Source organism: Takifugu flavidus, chromosome 12, assembly GCF_003711565.1.
Source record: "Takifugu flavidus isolate HTHZ2018 chromosome 12, ASM371156v2, whole genome shotgun sequence".
In the NCBI taxonomy this organism is placed as follows: Eukaryota; Metazoa; Chordata; class Actinopteri; order Tetraodontiformes; family Tetraodontidae; genus Takifugu; species Takifugu flavidus.
In genome coordinates this window covers 1-22,936 of record NC_079531.1, presented here as the reverse complement: position 1 = coordinate 22,936, position 22,936 = coordinate 1, and the positions used below count along the sequence as shown (strand labels likewise).

The following is a 22,936-nucleotide window of genomic DNA, read 5'->3' as shown; positions in this document are numbered from 1 at the left end:
ACAGCACTCTTTCCCACACATAAGGTTAATATAATTGAATTTGAATTTCTTTATTTGTCCATTTCTTCACATGTAGTTGACATAAAAAGGAAGTGAAACTGTGCTTCTCACCATCCCATGCATCGACAAGCATTCAAACAGAGTGCACAGGCACAAACCCCAACACATCCTAAACTTTCAGGTCGTAATAAAATGTGCTGAGCTTAAGGCCTAAACCTTTTAACTGGTACTAAAATAAGAGGATATAAAAGACAGCATAAAAAGGCTGAACAGGTTGTGTGTGGGGTGGCTTTGCAGGTGAGACAGGTGGTGTAGATGTCTTGCAGGGAGGGGAGTGGTGCACTGATAATCCTGCCAGCTGTATTCACAATACGCTGTAGGGCTTTTCTGTAGCTCCCAGCCCACACAGAGATGCAGCTAAAAGGGGTGCTCTGTAGAATGTGGTCCTGATGGGTGGTGGAGCACTTGCCCGCTTGAGTTTGTGCAGGAAGTAGAGGCGCTGCTGGCCTTTCTTAGCCAGTGATGTGGTGCTGGTGGTCCAGGAGAGGTCCTTGCTGATGTGCACCCCCAGTAATGGTGCTGCTCACTCTCTCCACTGCAGCACCGTCGATGGTCAGTGGTGAGTGTGGCCTCTCTGGAAGTTGACAGCAATCTCATTAGTCTTGCTGACATTCAGAAGAGGTTGTTCTTCTTGGTCAGGAGGTTAACCCCTGTCCTGTAGTGAGTCTCATCGCCCTTAGTGATGAGGCCCACCCGGGTTGTATCGTCCTAGGTGGTTGTAGCTGTAGGATGGTGTGCAGCCGTGTGTCGGCAGGGTGAAGAGCAGAGGACTGAGCACGCCATGTGAGGCCTCTATGCTCAGGGTTAGGGTTTGTTGGCAACATATACTGATTGTGGTCTCAGGCTGAGGAAGTCCAGCAGTCAGTTGCAGAGGGAGGTGCTGAGGCCCAGTCTGTCCAGTTTTCAGATGAGTTGTTGGATATTATGGTGTTGAAAAATGAACTGAAGTCTATGAACAGCATTCTCACATGTGTCTTTCATGTCCAGGTGAGTGAGAGCTGGGTTAGGGTATATGAGCATATGGGAGTGTGGATTTGATGTCTGACATGACTAGTCCTTCAAAGCACTTCATGATGATGGGTGTCAGCGCCACAGGACAGGAGTCGCAGTTAAAGCCGAATGGGCATGATTTCTTTGGCATAGGTTTGATGCTGGCAGCTTTGAAGCATGATGGGACATTGGCTTGTTTCAGGGGAGGGTTTACGATGTCTGTTAAGACAACCTTCAGCTCCTCTGCACAGTCCTTCAGCACACTACCAGGTATGTCGTCTGGTCCTGCTGCTGTTCAGGTGTTGATGGGAGAGAGTGTCCTCTTCACACTGGCGGCAGACAAGCACAGAGGCTGGTCATGCGCAGGCGGTTGGGCTACCTGCGGGCGAGTGTTGTTTTGTGCTTCCAACCCTGCAAAGAAACTGTTCAGGTTCAAGTGGTTGAGCAGAGTGGTATCGCTCTCACAGCTCCTTGGCACGGACATGCAGTCTGGGAGGGCCTGAATGCCCGACCACAGGCTCTGTGCATCTTTGAAATGGAAGGTTATCATGTGTGTGGTCTTGTTTTGCTTTCCTGATGCCTCAGAACAGGTTGGTTCTCACTGTTCTCAAGCCAGCTTCATCCCCAGTTCTGAAGGCGCCGTCTCTGGCCCTCAGCAAAATGTGGACGTCCCCTGTCATGTTATGGCTTCCAGTTAGCCTGAATGGTGATTGTCATTGAATGGGTAACATCATCAATGCATTTGGAGATGTAGGAGGTCACAACCTCAATGTCTGTGGTGTTGTTGTAGGTGGCCGCTTGCTTAAACATTTCCCAGTCTGTTGTCTCAAAACAGTCTTGGTGGGCAGAATTGGGCAACTCCGACCACACTCTTATCTTCTTCAGAACAGGCTTGGTGACTTTCACTCTCTCTGTATGCTAGCATTAGCACAACAGTGAGGTGATCAGAGGCCAAAGATCAGGGGCAGGATGGGATACCTGGACCTCCTGGGGAAAAAGGAGCCATTATTGATCAGCATCTGTTACAATCAAAATTGTCTCTAGACCCTCTCCAGAATCCCAGGGCCTGACCCCCAACAAGCAACAGTGGCAGGAAAAACTCTCTAACAGGAAGAAACCTGGAGCAGGACCAGGCTCATGTAGGGGGACCCTCCTGCTGATGGGGGGCTGGGTAGAAAGAGAGGAGAGGGGGAGGAGAAGGGGGAGGACAGGTAGAGGAGAGAATAGGCAGACATCATGCAAGTACATTAATTGTAACAAACTGCTGGTATAGGAGTTGAGTGGGTCAGCGGGGTCAGAGGTCAGCAGGTCAGCATACAGCTATAAAGGCAGCGATACCTGCAGATGGATACAGAGAGGGGGGAGAGAAGCAGAAAAACTACACAAGAAATAATGGATGTGGATGTGCTGTCTGTTGCTCACTTAATGTCATACACTTCATTAAGCAGCATATTTCTATCACTATTGTTTTTCATAGAGGGGGGGTATATTGCAAAAATCCAAATATCTCCCTGGGGCTCTAGGCAAATAGTACACGTGACACTTTATGATCATAAGCTCCACCAGTGGTGAGCAGTCTTTGCATACTACATTAGCATCCCGGCACTATGCATCACGGATGTAAACTCAGACCCCGCCCCCCACGTCTTTCCTACGTCTACAAGAGTCCTGTCCACTCTGTCGTATGCTAGCTGCTCCAGCTGTACAGCAGAGTCAGGAACGTTGCCCTTTACCATGTTTCAGTCAAAACCAGCACACAGTCACTCACTTTCTGATTCGCTGATCTCAGCAGTCGTATGTGATCCATTTTGTTGTCCATTGATTGTACGTTAGCCAAGAGAATAGATGGTATGGCTGGACGAGTTGGATTCGCCTCTAGTGCAGCTCAAATACCTCCACGTTGACTCCTCGCCCACATCCATGTGCATCGCAAGGACGTGGGGTAGCGGGCTGGCGTAGCAGTCCTAGTTCCCCTTGCTTCTCTGATAGCGTATCTATTTCAAGGTTCAGAACTTGCAGATCCTGCTGCTCCGCATGTGGAACAGAGCCTGTCGACTGGACATGTGTTCTGAAATAGACTGACGACAGAAACTTCCAGACTTTCTTAGTGAATAAAACGCTGCATGCTCGGGAGAGCGTGAGCTCGCTGTGTCTTATTATGCCAGTCTTTGCACTGTTAGAATATAGATTTTAAAGAGTAGATGAAAAGTTTGGCAGGAGCCCTCTGCTAGCATGTCTGCCCTCTACCTCATCGAACCGTAAGTCACGGATTTAGTTACTCTTGAATGGATACATTATAAATTTGTTTGGTTCAAGATAATCTAGATAAGACAAAAGTTACAATAACAAGAAACATGAATCCACAAAACACAGAATGGCTATGTCTTTCTGCAGGACCACCAGGGAGCCGGGGTCCTCTTGGTCCCCCAGGTCCTGGATTTAAAGGTGAAAAAGGCAGTGAAGGAGAAACAGGTACAACAGGTACAACTGGTTGTCCTGGTGAGCCCGGTCTAATAGGCACTAAGGTCAGTAAGTCCTAAAATGCCACTCTAATCACTGATCCAAAGTGTTTTGGTCCAAGACGTTATTGTAGCTAATATGGTTTTTGGTGCGGACAGGGTAAAGTTGGAGCACCAGGGTCAGCTGGACAAAAGGGCAATATGGGAGAAATGGGTGTCATGGGACATTTTGGTAAGAGCTGTGGTCATGACCACCACACATTTCAGCAGATTCTACTTTGCATTTTATCATTTCTTTAGTTTATGACAGAAATCTTTCATAGATTGACTCAGAAGAACAACCATTTCCTGATAAAATAATGAACAATCACTGTTTTAAGCCTGTTCTCATCGGGCACATCTGATTGGCTGATCTCAAAGGAGCAGAAACGTGCAAACGTTTGGACCAAAATACACACCGAAAAATTGCTTTTGGAATTAAAAGGAAATATTAATTCAACTATAGATGAAATGAATATTGTTATTGTAACATTTGATCTTTTTTCATCTTTTTACCAAAAAGGCTTGTCAGATTACAAAGAATTATGACAGCACATTACTGAATAAAACTTCAAAATGAATAACGTTTCATTTTGTGTCAGGCATCAACGGTGATGGGGGTGCACTAGGTAATCCAGGTTCCCGAGGATCACCAGGACCACCTGGAAGGCAAGGTAACAGTGACATCATTCAAACTGCCAGTCAGACCAGACTGACGTTTCTGTCAGAGTTTGATTATTTTATAGCCAAAGTTGGGTTAGACGTTATAAACCAACCGATCCTTTTCAGATCACGCACCATTTAGCCTCACATACCGCCAAGCAAACTAAATAAATATATAAAAATAACATGCCAAGTTTAACATTTTATTTCAATAAACAGGGTTACTAAATCAGAACGTACTTTTCAACGTTCTTGTTCTTCTGAGACATCACCAGAGTGACATCTGGTTCCAAACTTGTAGCAGAAGTACAGTATTTATACTCACCCCTTCAGGCCCAAAGGGGAAGGACATTGTCAGGCAGCTGGAGCTGGTTCCAGGAGACCAAGGACCACCTGGAGAACAGGGAACCCGTGGACAAAGAGGACCACCAGGTGCCCCAGGAAGACCTGGAGTTCCAGGTGAGTGTGGAGCAAATTTGAATTATTAAATCAAACCAAAGTAAAACTTGTGTTTTGTCAAACCAGGTTTAAAGGGCACCAGAGGAATGGCGGGTGGAAAAGGACCAAGAGGTTCACCTGGACCAAAAGGTGATTGTGGAGCACAGGGACTTCAAGGATCAAAAGGTCAGAAATCTGGATATGTTGTACTATTCTGATAATATGGAAGGAGCGCATGTTAGGAAGTTTCTGCTCTGTTTTGTAACAAGACGTACAGTCGGCTGTGAGAAGCCTCAACATGACAACAGGTGACCCTCTTTCAACAGGTACTGCTGGATTACAAGGTCCCACTGGTGCTAAAGGAGTACCAGGTCCGCCGGGACCCTGCATAGATGCCCCACACCAAGATAGTTTCCTGTTCACCAGACATAGCCAGGAACTCTCCATCCCAGAATGTCCTGCAGGTTCAACTGAAGTGTACAGTGGATATTCTTTGCTCTTCATCAATGGAAACAACCGTGCTCATGGACAGGACCTCGGTAAGAAGACTCCCTCAGATTTGCATGAACGACGGGGGGGGGGGGCAACTGTAGATTGCTTGCACCCGTCTCCACCCTGCTCTGACGAGCCAATGCTGTCTCTTTTTTAGGTACATTGGGTAGTTGTCTGCCTCGTTTTACCACCATGCCGTTTCTGTTCTGCAACACTGACAGCACCTGTCGCTATGCTTCTCGAAATGACTACTCTTATTGGCTGTCGACCAACCAGGTGGTGTTGAGCAACATGCCACTAATCTCTGGAGACTTACTTAGGAGTTACATTAGCAGGTAACGCACGTACACACACACAATGGCAAAGTAGCAGCTAGTCCAGAAGAGGTCAATGTTAAAATCTTTTACAATTTACCCTAAATGTTCATCCCAAATTAGCATCCACTGGGTTACGGTTCCACCCTAACCCAACCCAACCCAACCCTAACCAAATGGTTCACTGATTGAATTTTTCCATAACCTTAAACCTGCTGATGAAGAATTGGAGCGTCATCTTCAGTTCTTCAGAAATATCCCGTTCACAACTCACCATATTTTACAATAACCACAAACTATCGATCAGGAAAACTTTTACCCAGTGACTAGTTTGAGTAATCCTTTCATTCTACAATCTTTACCTGTGAAAAAGGGCCTGACCTCAGAACTGTGAGGAGAAACTTCAGCCAGTCTGTTTCATAATCTCTTGGTTTCTGAATTCCATTTTATTAAAGTAAAGAAAAAGAAATCATTCTCTATGTCTATTTCCGGTCCTGTAGGTGTTCTGTCTGTGAGACTAGAACAAACGTGATTGCCATCCACAGCCAGACAAGTGTGGTTCCAGATTGTCCCCTGGGCTGGCTTCCTCTCTGGGTGGGATATTCATTTGTGATGGTGAGCTGACACTCAAAATGTGGAAGCACATTAAATCCAATGTTAAAGTTTGGAGAATCAGAAACAGACGTAAGGGTTTATCCTGATCCTCTATGCTTTACTCGATGTCTTTCTTTTATCTGTAGGAAACTGGAGTTGGAGCTGAAGGTTCAGGTCAACCACTGGCCTCTCCTGGATCTTGTCTAGAACAATTCAGGAAGATTCCCTTCATCGAGTGTCATGGCAGAGGAACCTGTAACTACTACACTGACTCGTACAGCTATTGGATGGCTGCATTAAGCCCGCATGACATGTTCAGGTGTGCAGTAATCCACAGATGCATGTACACACTGTTAAACCTTAAGAGTAGCTGTTGCTGTGGTGGGCAGGTTTAAATTAAAATACATTTCATGATCTTTCATGGTCTCTCTCTCTCTCTCTCTCTCTGTCTCTCTCTCTCTCTCTCTCTCTCTCTCTCTGTCTCTCTCTCCTCCTCGCAGTAAACCAAAACCTCATACTGACACAGGAGAATTTCCAGGAAGCCTGATCAGCCGTTGCCGAGTCTGTATGAAGCAACTATCTTCAGCAGATATAGTGTAAATTAATTCTGTTGCTGTATTGTATGCATTGCAACATAAAGTGTGAAACCTCAAATTTTTAAGTCCACTGAACTGCAAAACAAGACATTGCAACTCCATACCAGAGATTTATTGTTCTCATGAACTGCAGTCATTTTCCTTCTTAGATTTCTTTTTAAATACAGAATATAGTTTGTGTTGTTGCCCATCGATTGAAACACATTCACATTTTGTGTCCGTACCCACACTTCTTCTCCTGGGTTTGGAACCTCTCTGCTGTTTTAGACAATATATCAATCGAATAAAGTGGGTGGTGTTTAATTCTGCAGTTTACAGCACATTATACATAAATACAGGTCTCCATACAAGGCTGCTAACAGTACATTTTCAGGTACTGATATGAGTAGAAATTCTGCTAAAATGTTTCGGTTTGAACTAGTAATACATGTAGTTAGTAGTGCTTTTACTATTGCAGCTTGAGTCTGCTAATACCACATCAAAGTCAAATGTATTTTTGCACCGAGAATACAAGTAAATGAATACAAAATATATGAGAATTGTGATTAAAAGTGTCCATTTTGTTGATCTTTCAGAGTAAATTTTATTTTTGTTTTTAAAGAGATTCAGTCAGTCTGAAGTCACAGCTGATGAAACATGCTAATTGACATTCCAATTCAATTATTAAAAGCAGTTAAAGCACAGCATTGTGGATAAAGCTGAAAAGAATACCAAACATACAGAAGTTTTATTTCTGCACCATCTGAAACTCTCTTTCTTACGTTTACACTACCTTTGTACTTAGTTATGGCTCTTTTTTCTGGTGGATAATGTCATTGCTACGCTCAATACTAACAGTAAATTCTTTCATTGTATTTTGTGTTGACTGTTTGTTTTAAAGTACTACTAAACTTGGCGAAGCGGTAATATTTTTGTACCCAACAACGTATTTTTAAAAATATATCTTTTAAAACCATTATTTTGTCTACCTGGTTACTAATCTAACTTGAATCAGATCAATTAATTTAGAGCCCTAAATCACAAGCATTGTTTGCCTTAAAGGGTTTTATAATCTGCACAGATCCTCAGTTCCTAGAGCCTGTTCCTGGGTCAAATTTAACAAAAAAAAAATAAAATAAAATACTTTAAGAAATCTAAAGGAGAACCACAAGTAAGGTCTCCCCCTGTCTCCGAGAAATGTGCAAAACATGCCACATACACAGAGATCACCTGCGATATATCTATGCCTATATTAATTAGAGATATAGGACTTTTCAAATAAAGTGTCCATGTACAATCTATCCATGTAAGAAGGTGTCAGTCATAATAGAAAAGCCCATGGGCCAATGTACGTTTTCAACTGTGCTCACATGGACCACTCAAGACCTTGTTGGGTTAGATCTGAAATTAGCAGGACTAGAAGAAAAAAACCAAAATCCAGCAGTTATTTGTGTGACATGAATGAAAGGGTTGAGGAAGAAGAGGAAAAGATATAGGTGCATCATAGGAGCACGAGTCCTAGAGCAGCATAACTGGGGGGATGTCTGTGTTCACCTAAATGATAAACTTTAGGGTGAGGTTAGGTTAGGGTCAGAGGTTAGGGTTAGGTGAATGATAGATGGACTCAGGGTCTCTCACTATACAGACCACCATCAGTATAGCTTTTTATGAGAGACCATGGGTTAGATCATGGATAGAAGTTAAAATGAAAACAGGGAGGGTGGGAGAGAAAAAAGGAAGAATGAGATTTTTTTAGGCACAAAAGAACATCCTTTCATGAAGGCCATTTGGATGTGTAGTAGCTAACTTATAAATGCAGCCTCTCTCCACTCCCCTTCTCTAAGCCGTGGGCCAGTGTGGACTGCACTCTAAGGCCGAGGCTTCCAATGCATCCCAGCTAGAGGTAAGATCGGGCCTAAAAAATCCAGCCCGACCCGACCCAGGCCCGCGGGTATTAAAGCCCGACCCGGCCCGAGCCCGATCAATTAACTTGATTTGCTGGCCTGAGCCCGAAACAAACCCGAAATTTTATATTTTATTTGTGAGGATTCAGGAGGAGGAATTGTAGATCGCGAGGAAGGGCATCTGGGGTAAAGCCTCCAGGGCGTAGCAGGTTCACTATAGTCTTCGTTACTAAAGGCGGAAACAAACAGACTTGAAAAATCCTCCGCTGGAGACTGCGCGCACGGATGAATCCATTCATACATGTTTCTGGACCAGCTGCTGTTTGAGAAGTCAGACCCGCTGAGGTAGGTGGTCCAGAGCGGTCACCTCGGTGTAAAGTGCGTGTTATTCCTGTGAAATAAGGGAAATAAATAAACCCTCAGATGGATGGATGGAAAATTAAAGAGGGCGGGACCGCGGCATTCACGTGCGCACGGCATGGTCTGGCTCTGTTTAGTAGTTAAATAGCAATAAGCATACAGCGCCTTCTCTGTTTTATCCAAATTATTTATTTATAATAAGTATTCCTTAGTTTAGTATCCACACATCGTTTTAGTGTATATTTTTATAAACAAATATTTATTAAAAAAAAGTCAGCGAGAGAGAAGCCCGGCCCGACCCGACCCGAACGTAATGATTGACATTTTACGCATTTTAAGCCCGAGCCCGACCCGAATTTCGGGTTGGGTCGGGCTCGGACTCGGGCTCGGTCTTAAGATCTTACCTCTAATCCCAGCCAGGGGAGATGACGTGCTGGACAACATGCTGGTCAGTGTTTTCTCATTTCATCATATTATGGAAAGTAAACCGTACATGTATTGGCAGTCTTGTTTCTCCCACCTATCTTTTATCACATTGTTTGCAACACATTAAATAAACACAGGTTTTAAAAAAAATGTTTCCTTGTGTTGCAGTTCTGAATACTTTTTGTTTTTGTCAGTCAAATACCCATTCTTGTTGTTAGGGTTAGGGCTAACCCTAATAATGGTTCTGTGGGCCGAATTTCCAATCAGTCTGTGAAATGACCTTTGATCTGACCAGGTAATCTTTGAGGTTTTTATTCTTTCTGAATGCAGCGATTATTCTAAGATCATTATTGGGTTCATTTGATCTCATTGTGGATTCAAAATTGTTGCTAATTTGTCTGACCGGTTTAACAGTGGATGGCCAGTAAGTGGTGACAAATGGGAGAGCAGTGGAGACCTGACTGGGTTGGATCTGGAGGAAGGTTAGAAAACGGTTCCGGAGAAAGGTGCTAGAGCACCCTCTGCTGGACAAGGCCGAGAATAGCACCTTGGTGACTTGTTTAAATCCTCTGGCTGTGTGCATCTTCTGTGGAACCGTAATAGTTGGGATTTGATTAGACCTGCAAACGGTTAGGGTTAGCTTAGGGTTAGGGTTAGGGTTAGAGGGTTAGGGTTAGGGTTAGGGTTAAGGGTTAGGGTTAGGGTTAGGGGTTAGGGTTAGGTTAGGGTTAGGGTTAGGGGGTTAGGGTTAGGGTTAGGGGGTTAGGGGGTTAGGGTTAGGTGTTAGGGTTAGGCTTTCCCCTGGGGCGAAGCCCCTGGAAAGGGTTAGGTGTTAGGGTTAGGCTAGGGTTAGGGTTAGGGTTAGGGTTAGGGTTAGGGTTAGGGGTTAGGTTTTTAAGGTTAGGAACTCTGGCGCCGCGGAGTGGCGTCAGAGTTCCGTGCACGGGCCATCACTTATGTCAGGCCAGGATCGGCTCATTTTAGGTTCAGGCCCCCCGGAACTTGTGTGCCCAATTTAAGGATCCAGCGCCGTTCAGCCAGGATCCGCTGGACAGTGGACCACATGGGGTCATGCTCAATGACCGTTGCTTGAAGCGACGGCCATCCGTGGTTTAGAAAATGATTCACCAGCGGGGTGTGGGTTTCCTTTTTTCTAAGTATGTTATATCTATGTTGGGTAAACCGCAGGAGGAGGGTGTTTCTGGTCTCCCCAACATACTGAATGCCACACACCCCGCAAGTGATCAGGTAAACACAATTTCTTGTGTGGGGACTTCCATGGGTTTCCCCCTTAAAAACATCTTTGTGTACCTGGCTCCGTATCCACACTCTGTGTTTGTAGAATTCACCGCGGCTTCGGGACGCTGCCGTCGGAAGAGGCCTTATTTTGGCCTTGACCAACAGGTCCCGTAAGTTTTTGTTTTTTCTATATGCCGCGATGATTCTGCAGTCCGAGAAGGTGGAGTGGTTGCTCAGGATTTTTGAAAAATTGTTTTTGATGTTTTTCATTAGTAGGGTGGCCGGAAAGGAATATGTCGTCACCAGGGGAACTACAGAGGACACGTGGACCGGCTTTGTCTCGAGGAACTCCCTGAGAGCCTGTCTCCTGAAGGACCTCGAGTACCCCCTGGTGGAGAGAGCCCGGAACAGTGTCCTGGTGGCCTCCATGAAATCTCCCTGGTGCGTACATATCCTGTGGAATCTCAATAGTTGAGATTTTAGCAGGCCTTTAAAAATATGTTTAGGATGGAAACTGCTCCTATGCAGTAGTGCATGTGAGTCAGTTTCCTTAAAGAACACCTTTATATCCAGGTTATTCGTGGCCTTAAACTTCTCCCCTTTAAATGTGGTTGTGTCCAGGAAGTCCACCGACCCACTGTTTATGGTGGACTTAAGTTTGATGGAAGGATTGTGCTGATTAAGTGAGTTGAGGAATTCCCCAAACTCCTCCTGTGTGTGATGCCACACCCCCCAAATGTCATCCAGGTACCTAAAATAATGTAAGGGCTTTTTTCCGCAAGCCGCCAGCGCCGATGTCTCCCACTCAGCCATAAAAATGTTGGCATAGGCTGGTGCAAATTTTTTGCCCATTGCCGTTCCCTTAATTTGTAAATAAAATTTGTTATCAAATTGAAAATCGTTTCGTCTCAAATTAATATCAAGGAGTTGGAGAAGCTCCTTTTCCGGTCGTTTTTTATTTGGGAATTTAGAGAAAATGTTTTTCACCGCCTGGATGCCTTCATTTATGTCAATATTTGTGTACAGGCTGTCAATGTCCAGGGTGAATAAAAATGAATTGGAGGGAACGTGCAATTTGGAGACTTTTTGGATGAAGTCGTAAGTATCCTGAATGTATGAGGGGTGTCTGCATGAGAGGGGATTTAAGAAATAATCAATGTACTCCGCCGTGTGGTAAGTTTCACTGTCACAATCACTCACAATAGGGCGGCCCGGAGGAATGATGTGCGGCCTGCTCCACTTGGCCGGATCCTTATGGATTTTAGGGAGTAAATAAAAAAGTCTGGCCCTGGGCTGTGGATTCCCCATCAGGTATTTATGTTGTTTCTTGTTTATAAATTTTTTCTCTAATAATTTGTTGATGATCTGCTCCACCAATTTAGTTGTTTCCAGATAGATAGGTTTGTCCAATTCTTTGTAATAATTCACATCTTCTAATTGTCTCCTGCCTTCCCATAGGTATTGTTCCCTGTCCATAATTACCACTGCGCTGCCTTTGTCCGCCGGCTTTATGATAATATTGATATTTTGTCTCAGCTCCTGCAGGGCTGTGGCCTCCTCATGGCTAAGGTTAGGCATCACCCTGCAGGGCCGAAATTTATGGTCAAAATATTGTTTGTCCGCTGTGATCAGCGTCTGGACTTCTGGGGGCAGTGTGTCCATGGACGGAGTCCAAGTGGACCTGGGAGTGAACGGTGGGGGCTCAGAATCACCATCCATTCCGCTATTTTGAAAATGGGATGCCAATTTAAGTCTCCTGTGGTATTGCTGCAGGTCCCATCTAGCCTGCTCCAGGAGATCCTTGTTGGTCCCTTTTGTTGGGATAAATGTGAGTCCCCTGTTTAATAATTTGAATTGTGGTTTTGTTAATTTAAATTTCTTAGCCAAAACAATGACGTTTTTAGACCCCTCCTGAAAAGGCAGGCTTATGGGGTCTGGCAGTTTACATGGTCAAACCAGTGTTGGAGCATGTTTCTGGCTGTGGCCCTCGTCCAATGGACGTGGTCATTGAGCGTTGAGAAGAGATGGGAAGGTAAAAGAGGGATGAAGAGACAGTTTTTCCTAATTTGTGAATTTAGAAATTTAAGGTTTCTTTGTTCTTTTGCAGGGAGGAGGCTGGAAAAGTTAACCAGCGGCACCCAAATCCCCGCGCTGGGAAAGCGCTCATCTGCCGTTTCGACCGCCGCTCTCATTTGGGCAGACAAGGTGAGTCTTTCCTTCTGAGAGCGATTGTTAAGGCCAAAGGCCAAGATGACGTGCTCCACCTCTGTGTAGACTGTGGCCTTTTTTATGATCTCCTGTGCATGCCTAAGGTTTGCCCCTGGGTAACTCTCCACCTGCAGTTGGTCATTTGTGAATGGGGGGAATCTGCTCAGATTGGAGTCCCCCAGAATAAGCCACTTTTTAGTGACGCTCAGGCCCCAATCCTGCATTTTGTTATTTGTGTGGATGTGTCTGGTGGCTCTGCGTGTCTCCGGTTCAGGTGAGTAAGGTTGTTGGGGGGTTTTTTAACATCCATTTTGAGCTTACTTTGCACCGCTGACCTGAGCCTCCTGGCCATCTGTCCAGTGCCCTCCACTGGTGAGGGCAAAGGGACCAATTTCTGCTCGCTCAGGTCAATGAGCAGCTCCGTTTCTATCGGAGCATCCAAGATGGAGTCCGTCTCCACTACGCAGCAGGGGTTTAGCTTAGGGGAAGAGGTTACCGTAGTAGGTAGGTGGGCTGAACGGGGGGTTCTCTGTGGCTGTGGTGGGTTATCTTGGGCTGGGATGTCTAAGATTTTTTCCTCTCTTATAGGTGACCATCCTCCTGATTCCTCCGTTTCCATGCCAACTGACACCTTTTGAACGGATCTGGGTGGAGCAGGTGATGTGGGAACCAATTCCAATTGTTTTGGTGGTTGATGCACCTCAACTGTAACTGTATGTTTGTCCACTGGTGTTGTTTCAGTGTCATTGGCCGTCTGTAAAGCAGGTGGATCTGCAGCAGGAGGAGGAGGGGAGGAGAGAGAGGGTGACGGCGGCGCAGGACCGATTGTCCCCTCACCTCCCATTCTGGCAATGATGTGTGCCTGTGCCTGCTCCAGAGTCTCCCCATGGAGCCGTTTGCCCAGGTTCCGTTTTGCCCAAATGGAAACAATCTGGAAAGGTCCCTCCCATCCCTGGAGTGACAACTGGGCGAGCGCCCCCAGCTCCAACTCCAGTTCATACATATAATGATCCCGGAGGATCATCATGGTGGTTGCCTCCCAGTTCCTGGCATTCCCCTCTAATAAAAGACTTGTTCTCTGATTAGGATTTGCAGGTTTTATTGTGTTTGCCAGGTTTATAGACATTTTTCTGATGGTGGGAGGGGACTGTTCAGCCAAAGTGATTTTAAGATGATGGGTAATTTTAATTATTTTAAACATGGTTCGAATTTTAAGACCAAAATCTGGGTCATCAGATTTAGGCTTATTTTTGTTAATGGTTGTCCGATTATTTGTGTTTTGTTGCATTGCAGCGTTCCCCTGTTATATGAACGCGCGTTGCGATTTTTAGGATAATTGTGCGGGGCCGAGTAACGTCCCCGCGGTTCAAAAAATTGCGGCTGGAAGCCTCGCTTCTGGAAGCGCTGTTGCGGGGCATAATCATCCCGTCTGCTACTCATCCTCGTAACCGAGGCGTAGCTGCGACGTTCCCGGCTCCGGTACGGTCCCCGGTCCCCCGTCACGTCCGTTGCGGTGTTCCGCCTCCGGAGCACGGTTCCTGCCATCATGGCGGAGCCAGTCATGACGGCTGGGATTGGGAGGCTCGGGGCGGCGGCGATGTTGATTCCGCTTGCGCCCTCGAGACACCAGAATCCACCCGTCATCGTTTCTGTACTCCGCCATGTAGAAGTTGGTAAGTATTTTCCGAATTTTTTAATCGAAAACGAGCTATTTGTTGCAACGTTTCGGTCCGAAAAGAACCTTCTTCAGGCTTAGCTCGTTTTGCTATTGCTATCTATGCTATATCTCCGTTCGATTTCCTGATGTGTCTGATTCAAATTTTCAAGGTAGGTACTGAGCTCCCGCCTGAATGGGGCTTTTGTAAACTCCGGTCAGAGGGCGGAGTGTGGAGAGAGTTTTTTCGAAGATTTTCTTGCTCCAATTTTCCAAGTATTAGGAAATCTCCAATAGTCCAAATTATGTGTTTTCCTTTTGTTTTTTAATTTAAATTCTTGTAATCCTTTTGTGTTAAATCCAATTAGTTGTTTGTTTAAATATTTAAATTAATTTATGTACTCTCCTGTCCCAAATTGGCTGTTTTTCCTCTTTTTTGTGTGGTAAGTTTGTCTCCCCGTCCTCAGAATAGGGGGTTAGGGTTAGGGGGTTAGGGTTAAGGGTTGGGGTAGGGGTTAGGGAGAGGGTTAGGGGTTGGGGTTAGGGTTAGGGTTGGGGTTAGGGTTAGGGGTTGGGGTTAGGGTTAGGGGTTGGGGTTAGGGTTAGGTTAGGGGTTGGGGTTAGGGGTTGGGGTTAGGGGTTAGGGTTAGGTTAGGGTTAGGGGTTAGGGTTAGGGTTAGGTTAGGGTAGGGTTCGGGTTCGGGTTGGGTTGGGGTTGGGGTTAGGGTTAGGGTTTCGGGTTAGGGGTTCGGGTTAGGGGTTGGGGTTAGGGGTTAGGGTTCGGGTTGGGTTGGGTTGGGGTTGGGGTTAGGGTTAGGTCGGGTTTAGGGTTTAGGGTTCGGGGTTCGGGTTCGGGTTAGGTTCGGTTAGGGGTTAGGGGTTGGGTCGGGTTGGGGTTGGGGTTAGGGGTTGGGGTTAGGGGTTAGGTTAGGGTTAGGTTAGGGTTAGGCTTTCCCCTGGGGCGAAGCCCCTGGAAAGCAGAGCACTGGCCATCCAAGGGGTCCCAGGCAGAGACTCCCACCCCAAAGTTAAATGTCCACCACCCTAAGGTGGTGGGGTGTCCAAAAATTTAGGCTCTTATGGCCTTAGTTGCGATCAGCCTGGTGCCGCGACGTTTCGGCCAGTTTTGGCCTTCATCAGCGGCGGGCTGATCTTTTAAATATGGTGGCCCCTTGGCCGTCAACATAAAAATGGTCCCGTTGCTTTTTGCCCCTTCTCCCGTTTCCTAATCATTTCAATTTTGTGTTGTTGCTCCCTCCGAATCTTTGGACCTTCTGAGGTCTCTAATTTCCGTTTCCCCTTTTATACCCCCTCGCTTTTTGCTTTTCATGTTTTTTTATTTTCAATTTAAATGTCCCTTCCCTTCCCTTGTATTTTATCTTTTGTATTTGTTGTTTCCCCTGTTTCTAATTGAATTTGTGTTTCCCTGTAACATCTCCCCTGTTTTATTCCTTTTTATTTTTCCTTTTAATTTCCTTTTTCCCTCTTTTGAACTTAACCTTTTCTCTTCATCCTTCCCTTCCTCCCCTCTCCTTCTTCATGCCATCTTTTCCTTGGTTCTCCCCCTTTCCTTAACCTCATTTCTCCCTTTCCTCTCTTTTGCCTCCCTATACTTCAACCTTCTCCTTAGCCTCGTTAGGCCATGTGGCACTGCACTTGTCCTATTTTTCGTACCCTACCTCCTATGGGCTCTCCCGTATGCGGGCTGAGTCAAATTTGGGTTAGTTTGAGGTGGGTTTGGTTTATAGGTACAAGGCTTAGCGGGCACGAGATTGGGTTTTGGGTATGGGGACATCGGTTTGGGTTGGAATAATGAGGCTAGGATTGAGAACAGGACCATGGGCAATTTAGAAATCAGAATCAGATAGGGGGGGGATAATTAATCAGAGATAGTTAGGGTAGAGGTTGAGGTTAGGGTTAGGGGTTGGGGTTAGGGGTTGGGGGTTGATGTTAGGGTTAGGGGTTGGGGTTAGGGTTAGGGTTAGGGTTAGGGTTAGGGTTGGGTTAGGGTTAGGGGTTGGGGTTAGGGTTATGGGTTGGGGTTAGGGTGAGTTACAATAAATCCTGTGGTTAGGTTTAGGATTAGGATGGGTTAGGGTTAGGGTTAGGGTTTAGGGTTAGGGTTAGGGTTAGGGTTTGGGTTAGGGTAAATCAATGGACAGTGTGGAGGGACTCGCCTCCTGAAGGAGTCAGTGAAGGCCACCTCAGGAGCCTTTTCTGGGCCCCCGTCAGGCTGGAGAACCTTCAAACAGCCCAAAATGAGCTGGATCTTTGCTGCCATCTCACCCTGCTGCACCTCAGTGCTCCACCTGAGCTGAGGGCAGCTGGGAGAAGGTTCCCTGAGCCTCCCTGCTGAAGTAACCAGGAGGGTTAGAGTTAGGGTTAGGTTAGGGTTAGGGTTAGGGATGGAGTTAGGGTTAGGGTTATATGCATGTGTGTGTGTCTGTGTGTGAGTGAGTGTGAGAATGAGTAAGTGTGTAAGTAAATGAGTTCCTAAAGCACACACGCGCACTTACGCGCACACATAAGCGCACTTACGCGCACGCGCGCGCACTTACGCGTACATAAGCGCACTTACGCGCACACGCGCGCACATAAGCGCATAGTTGCACGTAATATTTTTAACGTAATATTTTGAAAGCTCTAATGTGCATGTGTGAGTGTCTGTGTGTGAGTGAGTGTGAGAATGAGTGAGAGAGGGTTGGGTTAGGGTTTGGGTTAGGGTTGGAGTTGGGTTAGGGTTAGGGTTAAGGTTAGCATTAGGGTTAGTATTAGGGTTAGAGTTAGCATCAAGGTTAGCATTAGCATCAAGGTTAGCATTAGCATTAGGGTTAGCATTAGCATTAGGGTTGGAGTTAGGGCTAGGGTTAGCATTAGCATCAAGGTTAGCATTAGCATCAAGGTTAGCATTAGCATAAGGGTTAGCATTAGCATTAGGGTTAGGGTTGGAGTTAGGGTTGGAGTTGGGTTGGGTTGGAGTTGGGTTAGGGTTAGGGTTAAGGTTAGCATTAGGGTTAGGGTTAAGGTTAGCATTAGGGTTAGGGTTAGTATTAGGGTTGGAGTTAGGGTAAATCAATGGACAGTGTGGAGGGACTCGCCTCCTGAAGGAGTCAGTGAAGGCCACCTCAGGAGCCTTTTCTGGGCCCCCCAGTCAGGCTGGAGAACCTTCAAACAGCCCAAAATGAGCTGGATCTTTGCTGCCATCTCACCCTGCTGCACCTCAGTGCTCCACCTGAGCTGAGGGGCAGCTGGGAGAAGGTTCCCTGAGCCTCCCTGCTGAAGTAACCAGGAGGGTTAGGGTTAGGGTTAGGGTTGGAGTTAGGGTTAGGGTTAGGGTTAGGGATTGAGTTAGGGTTAGGGTTAGGGTTAGGGTTAGGGTTAGGTTGGAGTTAGGGTTAGGGTTAGGGTTAGGGTTGGGTTAGGGTTAGGGTTGGAGTTAGGTTAGGGATTGAGTTAGGGTTAGGGTTAGGGTTAGGGTTGGAGTTAGGGTTAGGGATTGAGTTAGGGTTAGGGATTGAGTTAGGGTTAGGGTTAGGGTTGGAGTTAGGGTTAGGGTTATATGCATGTGTGTGTGTCTGTGTGTGAGTGAGTGTGAGAATGAGTAAGTGTGTAAGTAAATGAGTTCCTAAAGCACACACGCGCACTTACGCGCACATAAGCGCACTTACGCGCACGCGCGCGCACTTACGCGTACATAAGCGCACTTACGCGCACACGCGCGCACATAAGCGCACATGCGCGCATAGTTGCACGTAATGTTTTTTAACGTAATATTTTGAAAGCTCTAATGTGCATGTGTGAGTGTCTGTGTGTGAGTGAGTGTGAGAATGAGTGAGAGAGGGTTGGGTTAGGGTTGGGTTAGGGTTAGCATTAGGGTTAGTATTAGGGTTAGGGTTAGAGTTAGCATCAAGGTTAGCATTAGCATCAAGGTTAGCATTAGCATTAGGGTTAGCATTAGCATTAGGGTTAGGGTTGGAGTTAGGGTTAGGGTTGGAGTTAGGGTTGGAGTTAGGGTTGGAGTTGGGTTAGGGTTAGGGTTAGCATTATGGTTAGGTTTGGATTAGGGTTAGGGTTAGAGTTAGCATTAGCATCAAGGTAGCATTAGCATCAAGGTTAGCATTAGCATAAGGGTTAGCATTAGCATTTGGGTTTGGGTTGGAGTTGGGTTAGGGTTAGGGTTTAGGTTAGCATTAGGGTTAGGGTTAAGGTTAGCATTAGGGTTAGGGTTAGTATTAGGGTTGGAGTTAGGGTTAAGGTTTGGGTTAGGGTAAATCAATGGACAGTGTGGAGGGACTCGCCTCCTGAAGGAGTCAGTAAAGGCCACCTCAGGAGCCTTTTCTGGGCCCCCCAGTCAGGCTGGAGAACCTTCAAACAGCCCAAAATGAGCTGGATCTTTGCTGCCATCTCACCCTGCTGCACCTCAGTGCTCCACCTGAGCTGAGGGGCAGCTGGTGAGAGAAGGTTCCCTGAGCCTCCCTGCTGAAGTAACCAGGAGGGTTAGAGTTAGGGTTAGGGTTGGAGTTAGGGTTAGGGTTGGAGTTAGGGTTAGGGTTATGGTTAGCATTAGGGTTAGGGTTAGGGTTGGAGTTAGGGTTAGGGTTAGGGATGGAGTTAGGGTTAGGGTTAGGGATTGAGTTAGGGTTAGGGTTATATGCATGTGTGTGTGTGTCTGTGTGTGAGTGAGTGTGAGAATGAGTAAGTGTGTAAGTAAATGAGTTCCTAAAGCACACACGCGCACTTACGCGCACACACGCGCACTACGCGCACACGCGCGCACAAGCGCACTTACGCGCACGCGCGCGCACTTACGCGTACATAAGCGCACTTACGCGCACGCGCGCGCACATGCGCGCATAGTTGCACGTAATGTTTTTAACATAATTTTATTTGGAAAGCTCTAATGTGCATGTGTGAGTGTCTGTGTGTGAGTGAGGTGTGAGAATGAGTGAGAGAGGGTTGGGTTAGGGTTAGCATTAGGGTAGTATTAGGGTTAGAGTTAGTTAGCATCAAGGTTAGCATACATTAGGGTTAGGGTTAGCATTAGGGTTAGTATTAGGGTTAGGGTTAGAGTTAGCATTAGCATCAAGGTTAGCATTAGCATCAAGGTAGCATTAGCATTAGGGTTAGCATTAGCATTAGGGTGGAGTTAGGGCTAGGGTTAGCATTAGCATCAAGTTAGCATTGGCATCAAGTTAGCATTAGCATTTGGGTTGGGTTGGAGTTGGGTTAGGGTTAGGGTTAAGGTTAGCATTAGGGTTAGGGTTAGTATTAGGGTTGGAGTTAGGGTTAAGGTTTGGGTTAGGGTAAATCAATGGACAGTGTGGAGGGACTCGCCTCCTGAAGGAGTCAGTGAAGGCCACCTCAGGACCTTTTCTGGGCCCCACAGTCAGGCTGGAGAAAACCTTCAAACAGCCCAAAATGAGCTGGATTTGCTGCCATCTCACCCTGCTGCACTCAGTGCTCCACCTGAGCTGAGGGGCAGCTGGGAGAAGGTTCCCTGAGCCTCCTGCTGAAGTAACCAGGAGGGTTAGGGTTGGAGTTAGGGTTAGGGTTAGCATTAGGTTAGTATTAGGGTTAGGGTTAGAGTTAGCATCAAGGTTAGCATTAGCATCAAGGTTAGCATTAGCATTAGGGTTAGCATTAGCATTAGGGTTAGGGTTAGGGTTGGAGTTAGGGTTAGGGTGGGTGAGTTAGGGTTGGAGTTAGGGTTGGAGTTGGGTTAGGGTTAGGGTTAGCATTAGGGTTAGTATTAGGGTTATGGTTAGAGTTAGCATTAGCATCAAGGTTAGCATTAGCATCAAGGTTAGCATTAGCATTAGGGTTGGAGTTAGGGTTAGGGTTAGCATTAGCATCAAGGTTAGCATTAGCATAAGGGTTAGCATTAGCATTTGGGTTGGGTTGGAGTTGGGTTAGGGTTAGGGTTAAGGTTAGCATTAGGGTAGGGTTAGGATTAGGGTTGGATTTAGGGTTAAGGTTTGGGTTAGGGTTAGGGTTAGGGTTGGAGTTAGGGTTAAGGTTAGGGTTAGGGTTAGGGTGGAGTTAGGGTTAGTATTAGGGTTAGGGTTAGGGTTGGAGTTAGGGTTAAGGTTGGGTTAGGGTTGGGTAGGTTTAGGGTTAGTATTAGGGTTAGGGTTAGGGTTAGGGTTGGAGTAGGGTTAGGGTTTGGGTTAGGGTAAATGAATGGACGGTGTGGAGGGACTCGCCTCCTGAAGGAGTCAGTGAAGGCCACCTCAGGAGCCTTTTCTGGGCCCCCCAGTCAGGCTGGAGAACCTTCAAACAGCCCCAAATGAGCTGGATCTTTGCTGCCATCTCACCCTGCTGCACCTCAGTGCTCCACCTGAGCTGAGGGGCAGCTGGAGAGAAGGTTCCCTGAGCCTCCCTGCTGAAGTAACCAGGAGGGTTAGGGTTAGGGTTAGGGTTAGGGTTGAGTTAGGGTTAGGGGTTAGGATGGAGTTAGGGTTAGGGTTAGGGTTAGGGATGGAGTTAGGGTTAGGGTTAGGGATTGAGTTAGGGTTGGGTTAGGGTTAGGGTTAGGGATGGAGTTAGGGTTAGGGTTAGGGATTGAGTTAGGGTTAGGGTTATATGCATGTGTGTGTGTCTGTGTGTGAGTGAGTGTGAGAATGAGTAAGTGTGTAAGTAAAATGAGTTCCTAAAGCACACACGCGCACTTACGCGCACACGCGCGCACATAAGCGCACTTACGCGCACGCGCGCGCACTTACGCGTACATAAGCGCACTTACGCGCACGCGCGCGCACTTACGCGTACATAAGCGCACTTACGCGCACACGCGCGCATATAAGCGCACATGCGCGCATAGTTGCACGTAATGTTTTTTAACGTAATATTTTGAAAGCTCTAATGTGCATGTGTGAGTGTCTGTGTGTGAGTGAGTGTGAGAATGAGTGAGAGAGGGTTGGGTTAGGGTTAGGGTTAGGGTTGGAGTTGGGTTAGGGTTAGGGTTAGCATTAGGGTTAGGGTTGGAGTTAGGGTTGGAGTTGGGTTAGGGTTAGGGTTAAGGGTTAGTATTAGGGTTAGGGTTGGAGTTAGGGTTGGAGTTGGGTTAGGGTTAGGGTTAAGGTTAGCATTAGGGTTAGTATTAGGGTTAGAGTTAGCATTAGCATCAAGGTTAGCATTAGCATCAAGGTTAGCATTAGCATTAGGGTTAGCATTAGCATTAGGGTTGGAGTTAGGGCTAGGGTTAGCATTAGCATCAAGGTTTGCATTAGCATCAAGGTTAGCATTAGCATAAGGGTTAGCATTAGGGTTAGGGTTAGGGTTAGGGTTGGAGTTGGGTTAGGGTTAGGGTTGGGTTAAGGTTAGCATTAGGGTTAGGGTTAAGGTTAGCATTAGGGTTAGGGTTAGTATTAGGGTTGGAGTTAGGGTTAGGGTTTGGGTTAGGGTAAATCAATGGACAGTGTGGAGGGACTCGCCTCCTGAAGGAGTCAGTGAAGGCCACCTCAGGAGCCTTTTCTGGGCCCCCCAGTCAGGCTGGAGAACCTTCAAACAGCCCAAAATGAGCTGGATCTTTGCTGCCATCTCACCCTGCTGCACCTCAGTAGCTCCACCTGAGCTGAGGGGCAGCTGGGAGAAGAGTTCCCTGAGCCTCCTGCTGAAGTAACCAGGAGGGTTAGAGTTAGGGTTAGGGTTAGGGTGGAGTTAGGGTTAGGGTTGGAGTTAGGGTTAGGGTTAGGGTTAGGGATGGAGTTAGGGTTAGGGTTAGGGATTGAGTAGGGTTAGGGTTAGGGTTATATGCATGTGTGTGTGTCTGTGTGTGAGTGAGTGTGAGAATGAGTAAGTGTGTAAGTAAATGAGTTCCTCCTAAAACACACACGCGCACTTACGCGTACACGCGCGCACATAAGCGCACTTACGCGCACGCGCGCGCACTTACGCGTACCTAAGCGCACTTACGCGCACGTGCGCGCACTTACGCGTACATGAGCGCACTTACGCGCACACGCGCGACATAAGCGCACTTACGCGCACGCGCGCGCACTTACGCGTACATAAGCGCACTTACGCGCACACGCGCGGCACATAAGCGCACATGCGCGCATAGTTGCACATAATGTTTTTTAACATAATATTTTGAAAGCTCTAATGTGCATGTGTGAGTGTCTGTGTGTGAGTGAGTGTGAGAATGAGTGAGAGAGGGTTGGTTTAGGGTGGGTTAGGGTTGGAGTTGGGTTAGGGTTAGGGTTAAGGTTAGCATTAGGGTTAGGGTTAGGGTAGGGTTAGCATTAGGGTTAGGGTTAGTATTAGGGTTGGAGTTAGGGTTAAGGTTTGGGTTAGGGTAAATCATGGACAGTGTGGAAGGGACTCGCCTCCTGAGGAGTCAGTGAAGGCCACCTCAGGAGCCTTTTCTGGGCCCCCCAGTCAGGCTGGAGAACCTTCAAACAGCCCAAAATGAGCTGGATCTTTGCTGCCATCTCCACGATGCTGAACCTCAGTGCTCCACCTGAGCTGAGGGGCAGCTGGGAGAAGGTTCCCTGAGCCTCCCTGCTGAAGTAACCAGGAG

General features: G+C 46.8%; 1 protein-coding gene across 3 annotated transcripts in view; it reads left to right on the top strand.

Moving 5' to 3' along the window:
- The window catches only part of col4a3 (collagen, type IV, alpha 3), a 32,752-nt gene extending 25,149 nt beyond the window's left edge, over window positions 1–7,603 (top strand). For all 3 annotated transcript variants that reach the window (XM_057048484.1, XM_057048483.1, XM_057048482.1), the window contains 10 exons: window positions 3,445–3,575; window positions 3,669–3,741; window positions 4,151–4,222; window positions 4,545–4,670; window positions 4,737–4,835; window positions 4,976–5,188; window positions 5,299–5,476; window positions 5,956–6,070; window positions 6,196–6,368; window positions 6,550–7,603. In XM_057048484.1, coding sequence (XP_056904464.1) covers window positions 3,445–3,575; window positions 3,669–3,741; window positions 4,151–4,222; window positions 4,545–4,670; window positions 4,737–4,835; window positions 4,976–5,188; window positions 5,299–5,476; window positions 5,956–6,070; window positions 6,196–6,368; window positions 6,550–6,649 — 1,280 coding nt within the window. In that variant the 3' untranslated portion in view covers window positions 6,650–7,603. The remainder of the gene's footprint in view (window positions 1–3,444; window positions 3,576–3,668; window positions 3,742–4,150; window positions 4,223–4,544; window positions 4,671–4,736; window positions 4,836–4,975; window positions 5,189–5,298; window positions 5,477–5,955; window positions 6,071–6,195; window positions 6,369–6,549) is intronic.
- Window positions 7,604–22,936: the final 15,333 nt, after the last annotated feature.